This window comes from Bos indicus, chromosome 17 (assembly GCF_029378745.1).
Source record: "Bos indicus isolate NIAB-ARS_2022 breed Sahiwal x Tharparkar chromosome 17, NIAB-ARS_B.indTharparkar_mat_pri_1.0, whole genome shotgun sequence".
NCBI classification, from domain to species: domain Eukaryota; kingdom Metazoa; phylum Chordata; class Mammalia; order Artiodactyla; family Bovidae; genus Bos; species Bos indicus.
In genome coordinates, this window is record NC_091776.1 from 13,425,119 (window position 1) to 13,441,090 (window position 15,972).

The 15,972-nt window shown below is 41.2% G+C and overlaps 1 protein-coding gene across 1 annotated transcript in view; it reads right to left on the minus strand.

Annotated features, from left to right (window-relative positions):
• Nucleotides 1–15,972, minus strand: part of HHIP (hedgehog interacting protein) — a 115,417-nt gene that overhangs the window by 38,106 nt on the left and 61,339 nt on the right. The window contains exons 5-8 of the mRNA XM_070769056.1: nt 10,205–10,356; nt 9,654–9,827; nt 8,941–9,084; nt 639–760 (exon numbers count right to left, since the gene is read on the minus strand). Of these exons, the coding sequence (XP_070625157.1) occupies nt 639–760; nt 8,941–9,084; nt 9,654–9,827; nt 10,205–10,356 (592 nt within the window). The remainder of the gene's footprint in view (nt 1–638; nt 761–8,940; nt 9,085–9,653; nt 9,828–10,204; nt 10,357–15,972) is intronic.

The window sequence follows — 15,972 nt, forward strand, 5'->3', positions numbered from 1 at the left end:
AATGAGTAAATACAAAAATGTGGGAAAATATTAACTTTATATTTTAATATGTATCTCAAACACTCTAATAATCATGTCATTAAAAATAAGATCTAAACATTCCATCTTCATGACTTGGGTAAATAACAGGTTTTTATAAGTCTATTACTTTGTTTTCTCTAAAATAAACACCTTTAAAAAATACATTCTTATTTGAAACACATAATTTTCCTAATTGCTGAGGCTAGTATGTTGGGTATTGAGAAATTTCTTACCCTTAACACTTATTTTTTCCCTCTGTATATAAGATGTTAAGACAAGTTCTCTCTTATATATTAAATAAATAGAAGGTATTCATCTTGATTCTCAGATGAGCAAAATATAAACTGCTAACTTTCGAAGGCCCATTAAATTTTTTGGACCTACAGAGCAGCATTCAATCCACGGGGAGGGTAATTACCCAAATGGAGCCCCTAGGGCTTGTAAGAATCATTGGACCTTTAAGAAGCCAGCAACTGATTCTGCTACCACTGTGAGGCCAGGGTTCTGATGCTTTCCTAAATGCTCATTTTGCAGAAATCCTTTTCTCTTCAATTAATACACTAAAATAAAACAAAGCCCGAATGAAAGCCCAAATCAACAAATTATGCTCTACTTACCATAGTCTTTCCCCTTTATGATCTGTAGGATTCTGGCCGATGAGCTGTTCTTTCCATTGGAGTCTGAACAAAGTATTGTTAAATTGATGTTTATATCAGTGGGGTGTCGATCCACAGCGCATCTGTGACAAAAGTGGGGACACTCATGAATTCCTACCAGGGTATGTTCCAAACTCAGAGATTCCTGACACAGGAACCCTCTGTGGGCTGGTAAGGATCCTAGGGAGGATTTAATTTGGAATCTCCAGAAACCGCCGAAGGAAACACCCTGTTTGTTTACTCTGTGGACGTTTAATGAGCTCTGGAGTGTATTTCTTAATTTCTTTCGGTACCCTCCTCCATTATGAACGTGCATGCTGACTTGAAACATGTGTTAAGTCTGTTGTTAAGGGAAAGCAAGGATATGATACCTGGGTAACATACAAGAGTAAGGACAGGGGTACCATCAACTCACTCCTGCAATACACGCTACAGGATATGTGGTCCCTGAGTTGTGATGACCCAGCATTATGATGCTGTAGAAGTATTTCATGGTCAATAGAAACTGCACTTTGAGTTTTGATCTTCTCTCAGACTAATGACATGTGGTACAATACTCTCTTGTGATACTGGGCAGAGGCAACTACAGTTCCCAGCAACCCATGCATCACTAGAGGAATCAACGATGCATAGACAACCATTCTGTATCCCTACAACCATTCTGCTTTCCACTTTCGGTATAACATTTGATAAATATTGAAATATTTGATATTTGATAAATATCTCATGAAAACATGAGACATTCAATTAAATGGCCTCCCTGGTGGCTCAGATGGTAAAGGACTGGCCTCCAATGAAGGAGATCCAGGTTCGATCCCTGGGTTGGGAAGATCCCCTGGCGAAGGGAATGGCTACCTATTCCAGTACTCTTGCCTGAGAAATCCCATGGACAGAGGAGCCTGGCAGGCTACAGTCCATAGGGTCGCAAAGAGTCAGATACTACTGAGCGACTAACACAGACACACATTCAATTAAATAGGCTCTGTGTTAATAGATTTTGCCTAATTGTACACTAATGTAAGTATTGTGAGCATGTTTAAAGTGGACTAGGCTAGGCTATGATGTTTGGAAGGTGAGGATCATTAAGTGCCTTTTCCACTTATGGTATTTTCAACTTACAATGGTTTCACTGGGACTTAACCCCACTGTAATACAAGGAAGGTGTGTATTAGTTTTAGTATTAATTTTGTGTTTCTTTTTTTAAAGATTTTTTTTTAAATGTGGACCATTTTTTAAATGTCTTTATTGAATTTGTTATAATACTGCTTCTATTTTATTTTCTTGTTTTTAAGCTATGAGGCATTTGGGAACCTTAGCTCCCTGACCAGGGACTGAACTTGCACCCATTGCATTGAAAGGCCCTCTTAACCACTGGACCACAAGAGAAATCCCTTGTGTTTCTTAGACAGAATTCTAAAGTGTGGGCTGCCCTAACCAAGGGGAGCATGCACTCCAGTTTAAGGAATAAAATAAAGTTAGCCTCCACAACCACTAAAGTCCTTCACGTGGACTCTGACTTCATGTTCACCCCCAATCTGTGGCCAGAATATTTCTGTGACTTAAGCCACTGACTGTAAACTGTATGAGGAAAGGAATTATGTTCAACCTCATTATCACTGTTATTTCTGTCCCTTAGTTCAAATCCAGGAATATAAGGAGGGCTCAATATTTGTTGAATGTTTCAACCAATGAGTGACCAGGTATGGGGAGTGTGGGTTGAGGGAAGAATGAAATTGAATAATATTTTTGAAATTTTCAAAACTTTGGAAAACAGTCCTGCACTGTTTTCAGATTTCTTAAGCTTGGCATTACTGACATTTGGTGCCAGATATGTCTCTTTCTAAGAGGAAAAGGGGGCTGTTCTGAGCATTGTAGGATATTTAGCAGCATCTTTGGCCTCCACCCACTATGTGTCAGTAGCATGATCTACTCCTTCTAATTTGTGGAAACAAAAAATGCTTCTAGACACTGCCAAATGCCCACTGATGGCAAAATCATCCCACTGGGAACCACTGCTTTAGGCCAACAAAAAACATTTGTGACAGAAACAAAATCATTGGGAATTTTAAAATAAATTACAATTTTTTTTAAAAAATCCAAGAGTAGGTCTGGGACATGAGTGACATAAGATTCATACACAGCAATTATTTAAATAAACAATGAAATAAAGCCTGGTGGGGCCAGATGATCTGATTCACATTAGAGAAACTATAAGCCTGACAGTGAAAACAGTGGCTGACTTTATTTTGGGGGGCTCCAAAATCACTGCAGATGGTGATTGCAGCCATGAAATTAAAAGATGCTTACTCCTTGGAAGGAAAGTTATGACCAAACTAGACAGCATATTACAAAGTAGAGACATTACTTTGCCAACAAAGGTCCATCTAGTCAAGGCTATGGTTTTTCCAGTGGTCATGTATGAATGTGAGAGTTGGACTGTGAAGAAAGCTGAGTGCTGAAAAATTGATGCTTTTGAACTGTGGTGTTGGAGAAGACTCTTGAGAGTCCCTTGGACTGCAAGGAGATGCAACCAGTCCATCCTAAAGGAGATCAGCTCTGGGTGTTCACTGGAAGGACTGATGTTGAAGTTGAAACTCCAATATTTTGGCCACCTGATGCAAAGAGCTGACTCATTGGAAAAGACCCTGATGCTGGGAAAGATTGAAGGCGGGAGTAGAAGGGAACAACAAAGGATGAGATGGTTGGATGGCATCACCGACTCAATGGGCATGGGTTTGGGTGGACTCCGGGAGTTGGTGATGGACAGGGAGGCCTGGCGTGCTGTGCTTCGTGGGGTCACAAAGAGTCGGACAGGACTGAATGACTGAATTGAACTGAAGCTGATCTGCCAAAGGTGGGTAGCTGTTCTGTAGCCACAGTCCCTTTCTTGTCCTCATTAATTCAGTGATTCCCAGAATACAATGTTTGGCAGGGATCATGACGCAGACCTGCTGTGACTTAAGGTGGAACTAAGTCCATATAGGGTGACAAATTTTTCCTGTATTGGTTTTTCTTGAAGATGGAGAAACTCTGACCAAGAAAATAGTTTGACCTGCTTCTAACAGGAAAGAGGAAATCTGGAAGAAAAGGTGAGGTCTCCCAAAGGTGGAGTCTCTGGAGGCCATGAGATCTTGCTCTGGCTGAGCACCAGATTCACTAAGGTCCATCTGGCCCTTTTAACCTTTTTTCAGTTCAGTCTCTCAGTCGTGTCCCGCTCTTTGCAACCCCATGGACTGCAGCATGCCAGGCCTCCCTGTCCATCACCAGCTCCAGGAGCCTACTCAAACTCAGGTCCATCATGTCGGTGATGCCATTCAACCATCTCATCCTCTGTCGTCCCCTTCTCCTCTTGCCCTCAATCTTTCCCGGCATCAGGGTCTTTTCAAATGAGTCAGCTCTTCACATCAGGTGGCCAAAGTATTGGCGTTTCAGCTTCAACATCAGTTCTTTCAATAAATATTCAGGACTGATTACCTTTAGGATGGACTGGTTGGATCTCCTTGCAGTCCAAGGGACTCTCAAGAGTCTTCTCCAACCTGTTTCTTATATAAAAAGAGCCCAGACAGTGAAACTTCTCTATATGATACTATTGCTGCTGTTTAGTTGCTAAGTCGTGTCCAATTCTTTGTGATTCCATGGACTGTAGCCTGGCAGGCTCCTGTGTTCATGGAATTCTCCAGGCAAGAATACTGGAGTGGGTTGCCATTTCCAGGGGATCTTTCCGACCCAGGGACTGAACCCACCTTTCCTGCATTGTCGGTGGATCTTTACCACTGAGCCACCTAAGAAGCCCATATAATACTATACTCATATCATTAAACATGTATCCAACCCATAGGACGCACACAACACTAAGTGACGTGAAAGTGTTACTAACTTACTCGTGTCTGACTCTTTGCAACCCCATGGACTCTAGCCCACCAGGCTCCTCTGTCCATGGAATTCTTGAGGCAAGAATACTGGAGTGGGTTGCCATTCCCATCTCCAGGGGATCTTCCTGACCCAGGGATTGAATCTGGGTATCCTGCACTGCAGACAGATTCTTTCAGTTCAGTTAAGTTGCTCAGTCGTGTCTGACTCTTTGCGACCCCATGAACTGCAGCATGCCAGGCCTGGCGTCTGGGCATCAGGGTCTTTTCCAATGAGTCAACTCTTTGCATCAGGTGGCCAAAGTATTGGAGTTTCACCTTTAGCATCATTCCTTCCAAAGAATACCCAGGGCTGATCTCCTTCAGAATGGACTGGTTGGATGTCCTTGCAGTCCAAGGGACTTTCAAGAGTCTTCTCCAACACCACACTTCAAAAGCATCAATTCTTCGGCACTCAGCACTCACCATCCAACTCTCACATCCATACATGACCACAGGAAAAACCACTGCCTTGATTAGACGGACCTTTGTTGGCAAAGTAATGTCTCTTAAATATGCTATCCAGGTTGGTCACAACTTTCCTTCCAAGGAGTAAGCGTCTTTTAATTTCATGGCTGCAATCACCATTTGCAGTGATTTTGGAGCCCCCCAAAATAAAGTCTGACACTGTTTTCACTGTTCCCCATCTATTTGCCATGAAGTGATGGGACCAGATGCCACGGTCTTTGTTTTCTGAATGTTGAGCTTTAAGCCAACTTTTTCACTCTCCACTTTCACTTTCATCAAGAGGCTTTTTAGTTCCTCTTCACTTTCTGCCATAAGGGTGGTATCATCTGCATATCTGAGGTTATTGATATTTCTCCCAGCAATCTTGATTCCAGCTTGTGTTTCTTCCAGTCCAGCGTTTCTCATGATGTACTCTGCATATAAGTTAAATAAGCAGGGTGACAATATACAGCCTTGACGTACTCCTTTTCCTATTTGGAACCAGTCTGTTGTTCCATGTCCAGTTCTAACTGTGGCTTCCTGATCTGCATATAGGTTTCTCAAGAGTCAGGTCGGGTGATCTGGTATTCCTATGTCTTTCAGAATTTTCCACAGTTTATTGTGATCCACACAGTCAAAGGCTTTGGCATAGTCAATAAAGCAGAAATAGATGTTTTTCTGAAACTCTCTTGCTTTTTCCATGATCCAGGGGATGTTGGCAATTTGATCTCTGGGTCCTCTGCCTTTTCTAAAACCAGCTTGAACATCTGGAAGTTCACAGTTCACGTATTGCTGAAGCCTGGCTTGGAGAATTTTGAGCATTACTTTACTAGCGTGTGAGATGAGTGCAATTGTGTGGTAGTTTGAGCATTCTTTGGCATTGCCTTTCTTTGGGATTGGAATGAAAACTGACCTTTTCCAGTCCTGTGGCCATTGCTGAGTTTTCCAAATTTGCTGGCATATTGAGTGCAGCGCTTTCACAGCATCATCTTTCAGGATTTGAAATAGCTCAACTGGAATTCCATCACCTCCACTAGCTTTGTTCATAGTGATGTTTTCTAAGGCCCACTTGACTTCACATTCCAGGATGTCTGGCTCTAGGTCAGTGATCACACCATTGTGGGTGTGATCTGGGTCACACATCTGGGTCATGACGATCTTTTTCGTACAGTTCTTCTGTGTATTCTGCCATCTCTTCTTAGTATTTTCTGCTTCTGTTAGGTCCATACCATTTCTGTCCTTTATTGAGCCCATCTTTGCATGAAATGTTCCCTTGGTATCTCTAATTTTCTTGAAGAGATCTCTAGTCTTTCCCATTCTGTTGTTTTCCTCTATTTCTTTGCATTGATTGCTGAGGAAGGCTTTATCTCTCCTTGCTATTCTTTGGAACTCTGCATTCAGATGCTTATATCTTTCCTTTTCTCCTTTGCTTTTCACTTCTCTTCTTTTCACAGCTATTTGTAAGGCCTCCCAGACAGCCATTTTGTTTTTTTGCATTTCTTTTCCATGGGGATGGTCTTGATCCCTGTCTCCTGTACAATGTCACGAACCTCCATCCATAGTTCATCAGGCACTCTGTCTATCAGATCTAGTCCCTTAAATTTATTTCTCACTTCCACTGTGTAGTCATAAGGGATTTGATTTAGGTCATACCTGAACGGTCTAGTGGTTTTCCCTACTTTCTTTGATTTAATTCTGAAATTTTACCCTAATGTAAACCAGGGTCCTTGGGTGGTAATGATGTGCCAGTGTAGGTTTCTCAATTGTAAAAAATGAGCATTTGGGTGGGGCATGTTGATAGTGGGGGAGGCAATGCTTGTGCAGGGGTTATATAGGAAAATCTCTGTGCTTTCTGTTGAATTTTGCTGTGAACTTCAAACTAACCTAAAAATTAAAATGTCTTTTAAAAAGAGGAGAGGAGGCACCTGATGCCAGCTACCTGAAAGCACTGGCTGACCGTTATCAGTAAGAGGATAAGCACAAGATTCTTGGCCTGCTGCTCTGCACCAAGGTGCTTAATAAGAGTCAGCTTTGCTCTGTAGGCAATAATTTTGGATTTTAGTTTCCTTTCTGCTTTATTAAATCCTCCTCTGCTTGAAATACTTTTGGAGGGAGGCAGATTGTTCGGCCTTCTACCGCCGGAGGATGTAAGCCTCCACAGCACAGGCACTCTGCCACATGTAAGGTCTGTAAGGCACTCCGCCCTGTGTTTTCACACTGAGGGTCGGGACTCCCTGGGAGGGGTGCGTGAAGGGTCCGGTGGGATTGTGGTGACTCAGGCTGCTCTGACTTCAAAGTGCTGCTTTGTGGTGGTATCTGTGCATTCTGAGCTCCAGGAATGGAATGTGACAGTTTCCTCCACATCCTGAACCCACCTTAAGTATTCCCTGTCGCCCAGATTTTAAGATCTGCTGAGATGCCAAAAAGGAAATGAACTGTAGACTTGCACTTTGATGGAGGGGAGATGAAGGGCAGGAGGGATTATAAAAAGAAAAAGTTCGAGAAATACTCACCTTGCACATAATGAACACTCAATAAACATTAAATAGCAATAATAACTTAATAAGTAAATGAATAAATGTGGCCAGATATCCCTTAGTATGAGTCACAGATCACAGACTGAATGAAGCCTTCATCAAAGAAATGCTATACAGTATCACACTTCCTTGCATTTTTCAAGTGTATCCCAAATTTCTCATTCTACATACTTATTTTTTTTTGGCTGGCACCGAGTGGCATATGGGACCCTAGTTCCCCAAGCAGGGATTGAACCCACATCCCCCGCAGTGGAAGTATGGAGTCCTAACCACTGGAGTGACAGGGAAGTCCCTCTAGTTAGTGGTCATTTCTTTATGATTCACTGTAGTTTTCATGCCTGGAAAATCCCATGGACGGAGGAGCCTGGTGGGCTACAATCCATGGGGTTGCAAAGAGTCGGACACAACTGAGTGACCTCTGTGTGTGTGTGTGTGTGTGTGTGTGTGTGTAGCAAACAATCAATCTGAATTCCTTTAACATTTATAATTTTTTTCAAGTAAAAAAGTTAACATTTAGCTCAACTCCTTCCAAATGCCACCAAGTCATCTTATATTAAGTGAAGCTACGATAATAAGAAGCATAATTTCTTTAAAATCTATCAGGTGTGTCAGACACTCTAGTGCTTCACTTACAAGATTTATATTTAATCAGTACAGCATTCTTACAAGGTGGATATTACCATCCTTATTTACTGTATGAGGAAATTAACATTTAGAAGTGTGTAAGACCTGGGTTCAATCCCTGGGTTGCGAAGATCCCCTGGAGGAGGGCATGGCAACCCACTCCAGTACTCTTGCAGGGAGAATCCCATGGACAGAGGAGCCTGGCGGGCTGCAGTCCATGGGGTTGCAAAGAGTTGAACACGACTGAACAACTCAGCATGCACACAAGGACAGCAGAGGGTGAGATGGTCAGATAGCATCACTGACTTGAATGTGAGCAAACTCTGGGAGATACTGAAGGACAGGGGAGTCTGGCATGCTACCGTCTATGGGGTTGCAAAGAGTCAGATACAACTTAGCGACTGAACAACAGCAGAGACAAAGGTTTATTATTTGTCTGAAGTGTTCAGTTTGAAGTCTTAATCATGATCCTAGCCCACCAGTGTTTATCTAATAAGAACCCTCCAAAATGTTAAGGTGATTTTTCTCTGTGAATTTGTCCTTTGTCTTATCTAATCTGTCTTCTCAATGTGCTTCACACATGAATAGAAGAAAGAGAACAAAATCCTGGGTGACAACGAACCAGTGTGATTTTAGCAGCATAGTGTTGGCTGAGACTCTGTTCCCTGCCTGGAAACTCCCTTTTCCCCACTTTGTGAATCCCTGCTCTGCGGTAAGGCAGGAGAGAGAAGAGGCTTGTATTCTCACCTGCCTGGATCATGGAGGCCATGGGCAAACACTTCTGGGGGCTGGTTGGTGCTGTTGAAGTGCGGGTTGCTCCTAGGTATGGAGTACGGCGCGTGGCACATGTCAGTATCCACGTCCAGCCGGAGCACGGAACCTGTGAAGTCGCTGAGGGATCAGAGGACCGCGTAAGGGCTTTCTGTTCTTGTTACATATTTCACCTACACTAAAGGCAGGGAGGTTGCTCTATGGCTAAAAAAAATAAATAAATAAAAACCACCTCCCCTCATTTGACAAAAAACTATTAACATTCCAAATTCCACGTTGTGGGAAATGAAACCAGAGACTGTTTTGTTTCGGACCAGCACTGAGACACACACAGCTCGACGGTGACGGAAGGCTGTGGCATCGGTGGGGTACATCCTCTGAAATGTTTTTTTCCAATCCACGTGTTTAACATCCCCTGAGAAGTTCCACTGAATGACATCAGTCCATTAGGCAGTGTGGAAGGTGGCTGCTGCACAACCCCCATGGGAGGAACTGGTGTGAGGACATCTGAGAAGAGCGACTTCCAGAAATACTGCATCAGCAGATTTATTGAATTCCTCTTCATGTTACAAATGCAGATACTGATAATAACAGTTAAAGAATTTAACCAAAGTGATCTAATTCAGTTTTTAATTCACTTAAAGCACTTTAGCATCAAGGGGCACCTGTTTCTCCGTTTTGTTTTTTACCTTAATCCATCCATTTCTTCCATATCATCCAGTGTGATCATCCCGTCACCGAGGATGATGTACAGAAAGCCGTCAGGACCGAAGAGCAGCTGTCCCCCTAGGTGCTTTCTGTGGAGTTCGGCGACTTCAAGAAATACTCTGGCTGTTCGTAGATCAACTTGATGGGGGTTTTTCCTAGTGGTGGGGACGAAACAAATCATGACTGTGAAATTTGTCAGGTGAACCCACAGAAAGTAAATAGGATACAAATAGGGAAGCACACACGTGGCATGTAAATAAGCAAACATACTGAAGGTGAAGCTAATAAAAATTACAGAAAAATTACGTTAGTTTCTAGGTTTCCCAAGTGGCATTTAAGAGGAAAGAGAATTGTAGAAAATGCCAAAACTACCATTTTCCGCAATTTTCCTTAAAGACACAATCGGGATGTTCAGCCAGATGGAGACTGAGGTTTAACTATTGCCACCTGATGGTAAATTATTTGTAACTTCTAAACAAAAAACTACAAAGACACAGTGAGAAAAATAATATCAACCATCTTTTAATGATACCTGGATACTGTGTATTCCACAACTCTAAGAATATGATCATGAGGCCCCATAGCCCACCGTTCTTGGTTGGTGGTATAAGACACGTATAGCTTTCCATTTTTCTTGTAATTGGGATGGAATGCAAGGCTTAGCAGTCCTCTTTCATCTCCTCCCTGCAGTCAAATGAAAAACACAAAGAATTGTGAAGTTAATTATGTTCTTTATTGTGTTTAAACTGGAAGCCCCAAAAGAGTCCCTTTCTTCTTCCTGGATAATCTTTGTCCAAACTCTTTTCTTTCCTTCCTTGCCTACTGCACACACAAAAAGATGATAAAATATTTCACTTTGCAGAACTCTTTAAGGGCTAGAAACAAGACAGTTGTCTTGCGTGGTTATCTACGCACAAGACCCTCACACCACTTTTGTCGAGTGATTTGTGTATGTAATCTGGGGAAGCTAGGAAGACAAGTTTAAGTGCTGTGAAGAATTCTTTGCTGGGTTACTAGGTTGCTTGTAGTTCACAGAAGACAAATAAAAAGGTTCATAATCAGCAGTCACTTCTAATCCAAGTCTCCCAAACCTAAAACACAGTGCGGGCTGCCAACTCCCACTGTCTTGGCAATCTATTTAGAAAACAGTTAAATTGCTTGTGTAATATGTAAACCTTTGTTTTACCCTGGAGGCATCGACATCAGTTGTCACAACCATGGTGGTCTGTTCGTCATAGCTAGGTAATAAGCAGCCTTGGCCTAGAAATGAGCTATTTTTACATAGATCCTTTCGCTGCCTTGAGTTTTTTCTTTATAGAAAGATGGAGAAATGAGAGGAGAGCTAAAAGCCAGAGCTGGGGTGGGGGTGGGAAAAATCCTAGAGAGGAAAGGGGACACTAGGAAATAAAAGAAAAATCCCAAACAACTTTCTTTTGTTATTATATGTATGTCAAGAATTGTATACATTAGGCATGCCAAATGCTGTAACAATTAAAACATCATCGTGTGCTTAAATAGAAAGGCATTTTATCTTTATTTTCTGCTAATTCAGCTTGATGAAACTCAATATGGTCTTAGCATTTGTTTTATCCCACAAGTAGTCTAGGAATTTCTATAATGAAATCAAAGTATCTAAAATTATCGAGATCAGATACTTCAAGTTCACATCCTGGTAAGCCAGTGAGCAATTCGTCTGTAGTCTGCGGAGTTATGTACAATGGCGAAAAATGTGACTGAACCTGCCCTTAGGACATCACCTTATCCCTGCTATTTCATTAAACAGCACATCTCTTAGGGTGAAAAGCTGTAAGTTACTCCTTAGACGTGTCAGAGAAGCAAAACCAGTCTCTAATACTGCAATTTCTTCACTGGGTTATACTCCATCATTCTGCCTTTGTTCCCCAGAATAGCTTGTGTTACTAGAAATGTCTGATACTGTTTGTATGCTACATGGATTTGTGAATTTCAAGTTCTAGGCATAAAAGTTTACTTTTAATAAACATTGTTTATTTCCTGGATTAGAGAAAAACTGCTTTCATATGTATGCCATCCAAAGCCGAAAAGTCCAAACTTTAAGTGTGTGTAAGTAATAAAGTGGGTGCAAATATCCCAGAACTACCAAGTTATTATTCAAATGTCCCAAAAGCCAGCCTCTTCATCTGCATATTACAATATGATTAATTTTAATTTTAACAACGAGAACTATCTCACTGAAGGGTAAGTCTTTATGACTTTATGAATGAGCCTGTTTTTTGGATTATCTCACTATGATGATTTTCATATTGACTCATCTTTCTTCTTACATCTTAATTAAACAGATAGCTCTTGCCTTTCTTATGAGACATTGAAAACAGGGATGTGTAACTAGTATTTGGTTATAGAAAAACCACTGCACATCTAAACCTCCCTGATGGCTGAAGAAGGGGTGGGATTTATTTTGTAATTAATTCCTCTTCCAGACACATCCCCCTCTAAAGCTGTGAATGCAGGTTAAGTACTGCTGCCCACTTCACAAATGTTTGTGTTCCACTAGAAGAAGGTTTTGTTGAAAGTAGTTCTTTTGTAGTCTTTAATCAAATCATCTGAAAGACAATTTGAACTGGCTAGCAACATGGTTTAAAACTGTGCTGGTTGCTTTTTGGGAATTAGGTGTAGAATTCATGCACTGTAGAGATACAGAAGGAAAAAGAGATTTAAATAAATCCACAAGTGATAGAAGACAGTTGTTTACCTTAGAGATGGATGTATCTCACGAATGAATTTGGAGTTGGGGGGCACCACTGACTTTTATTAAAGGGCCAAACATGGAGAAAGAATGAGACATCTGAATGACAAGTAAATAAATCAAGAAAGTCATTTCAGAAATGTCCTGAATTTTTCAGGTTATAGGATTTACATTTGTTTAGGTGGTGCTAGTGGTGAAGAACTCTCCCCCAATGCAGGAAACATAAGAGACGCAGGTTTGATCCCTGGGTCGGGAAGATCCCTGGACGAGGGCATGGCAACCCATTCCAGTATTCTTGCCTGGAGACTGCTATGGGCAGAAGAGCCTGGTGGGCTACAGTCCATAGGGTTGCACAGAGTCAGACAAGACTGAAGCAACTTAGCACACACACACAATAATTACACATGATTTCACTTTTCTAAAGTCAATTTCCAGGTGCAAAGTAGTGTTCTGGGTGGTTTAGAAACAGGACTAATGACTCAATCATTTCAGGGAAATACTCACTTTCATAATCATAGTGATGAAAAAAATTAATATACTATGTACACATCCTAGGGTGTCTCTCAAAACTAGCTTTTAAAATTATATCATATAACACAATTCCGAGATTGGGAAGGAAGGCTATTTGACTCCTGTTAGGATTTTAAAGTATTGGTAGGCTCACATTTAGCTTGAATTAGCCTGCAGAGGTATGCTGTCCATTTAAAGCATGTTACAAATCATAAGAATGGAGAAGTATGTCGATTGGACACTGAAGTTTTAACTTTGGGCCAGGGTCAGAGGCTATAATGCCAGAACCACCACCAGATTTTTGAGGCTTCCAGACCTTCTGTGGTTGCTTCCACCAGTCTTCATCAGCACACTGCCGCCTGAGAGCCCGAGTGTTGGCCCCTGGCGCCAGGATCGAAAAAATGGCCCAGCTCTCGCAGGCTCATCAAAAAGCCCTTATGTTAATGTTCCCGTCTTTTTACTCTTTCCCTTTCTTTCCCTTCATTATGTGTAGTTTTATGGAATGAAAACCAAGCACTCCTCCCAGAAATATCAAATTATTGCACTGTTTCTGCTGAGCATCTGGAGGGAATGAACCTCTAGTGATTAATTAGTTCAACAAAGTTGCCTTAAAAGGGAGACAAACACAGTCCTAGATGGCAAACGGAAGCTCCGCGGTGCAGGGAGCCACACCTTTCCAAATGACACTGACTTCTAACATCATACTTGTGAAACTGTTAACCTGATGTCCCAAATGTTTACCCTGAGTGATGTGAGAAAGAGTAATGTGTCCAAATATTCACATTATACTTTGTACTTTATTACTAATACCAAATGCTCTGTGTGTGTGTCACTGCCTGAACCAAACGGGCAAAAATTAGTTTACAACAACACTTAAGAGTTTCCTCTATTTGGATAATGCTGTTTTTTTCCCTCCAAGTTCACTAACTGAAGCTTCAACAGAATATCATTCTAGGCTCCCATGAGCCCCTTTCTTCCCTGTGCCCAGGCCTCTCAATACCACATCAACTTCTGGACAGCCTCTCACCAAGCACCAAGGGCCCCTCAAAATCAGGTACTTGCATGATTTGAAAATAATGTCCCTATACACTTCAAAGCCCTGAGATCAACCCATGTTTCAGGGTGCATCATAAAACCCTCCTTAGGAACTTTTGGTAAGTAGTTAACTACCATTATAATCATCGTCCAGCTCTCAGGAACAATTTCACAGGTCAGCAGAAAAGAGACAAAGCCCATAAGCAAAGGGTATTGGTGACTTTCATGTAAGTACAAGATGAGATCTAGTCCTACAGTTTTGAGATAAACTCTTCCCTGGTGAACACATCAAAGTTCTAACCAAATGACTACAAATATTCTTCTTTGAAGAAAATGAAGCAGCTGTTGAAAAAGACAGGGAATCATGAGATGATTCTAACAGGAAGTATGTTTTACTTTTTTAATAGAAATTGTTGGGCATGGCCTTTCATGATGATATTTTAAAGAAAACATTCCAATGTTTTCATATTTCAATGTGGCGAAAGTTAATTTTTTTCTGATTTCTGCCTACTTTAAAACTGGCCTTAATATTTTCTATTTGGCAATTGACTTGTGTATTTTAGGAAACAGGGCTGGGCTGCACTGAGTTGGAAGCGTCACTTCTCACTTTTGCATAGTTTGCTTAGTGACCCTTCGGCAAGGTCAGTGATCCATAGAACAGCCCTACGGTACAGAGAAACCAAGGAAATGTAAAGTAATACGGCACTCCCTGTCACTGTCTCGTCAGACAAAAGCGCGTTTAACACTCACCCAGCGAATATTTAGTGAATATCTACTGCGTGTTAGGCATTATACTTGGCACCAGGGGTAAGATAATCAACAAGAACCAATTCCTGTCTTCCAGGTGCTTATCCAAGGAAGCAGGTAACAAAGTTTTCAGTTGTAATTTCCCCTATAAATTCTTTATGATGCTAATTTGAGATGCAGGGCAGTTAATGCTACACTATTAGAAATATGCATGGCCCCAAACCAAGCATTAAAGAGAGTAAATAGCTATTCTGGGTAACTTCTGACACGAAGTTTAATTAGCATATCTTCACTGAGGTTTCTCCACTCTAAAACATGGTAAAAAAAAAAAAGAAAAAACCTTGGTTTTATGACAGATAAATTACATGAAGATTAGGCAGAGTGTCTGCAAATAGTAAAACCATCTTCTAAATTTATCTGACATCTGTTACCCAGAAAAACACATATGAATGAAGACCTCTGGTAAAACTTTTGTTCTCTTAGTAATGAAGGAGTTTCTAGGAATTAACATAAGAACAGACTGGTGGCACTTAAAATTCTAAAATATAAACTTTTATTAAAAGGCAAGTCACACATTTCCTTTATTAATTGTCATTAATGTCTATGTTTTAATGGCACATTATCAGGAAAGGAACAAGAGAGCTTGGAGACCAGTGTGAGCCCCTCCCCGTGCAAGCCTGTGCTTCTTAGATTGGAACCTTTTGCTATTCAGAAATGACAAACAGGTTTATTTGAGAACTGTTCATTCAAATACAATACCAGGTTTCTATTACTGCTGTAAAAAGCCATCATAAACTTAGTGGCTCAAAACAATACAAATGTATTATCTTAAAATTAGTAAGTTAGAATCCAACACAGGTCTCATCGGGCTAAAGAATTGTGTTTTCAGAACCATGGTCCTTTCTAGAAGCTCTTAGAGGATAAGTCATTTCCTGTTTCAACTTCAAGCCCCCTGGCATTCCTTGGATGATGCTGCCTTCCTTCCATCTTCAAAGTCAATAATAGCAGGGTTGAATTCTCGTATCTCACCACTCTGACCTTCTCTGCTGTCCTCTCTACTTTTAAGAATTTGTGATGACACTGAACCCACCCAGATAATTCAGTATAATCTTAATTCCATTGCAACCTCAATTCCCCTTTGCCAATTAGGATGAGGAAATCTTTGGGGGGAGCTTTCCTGGTGGCTCAGATGATAAAGAAATGGCCTGCAACGCAGGAGCCCCAGGTTTGATCCATGGTTTGGGAAGATCTCCTGGAGAAGGGAATACCCACTCCAGTATTCT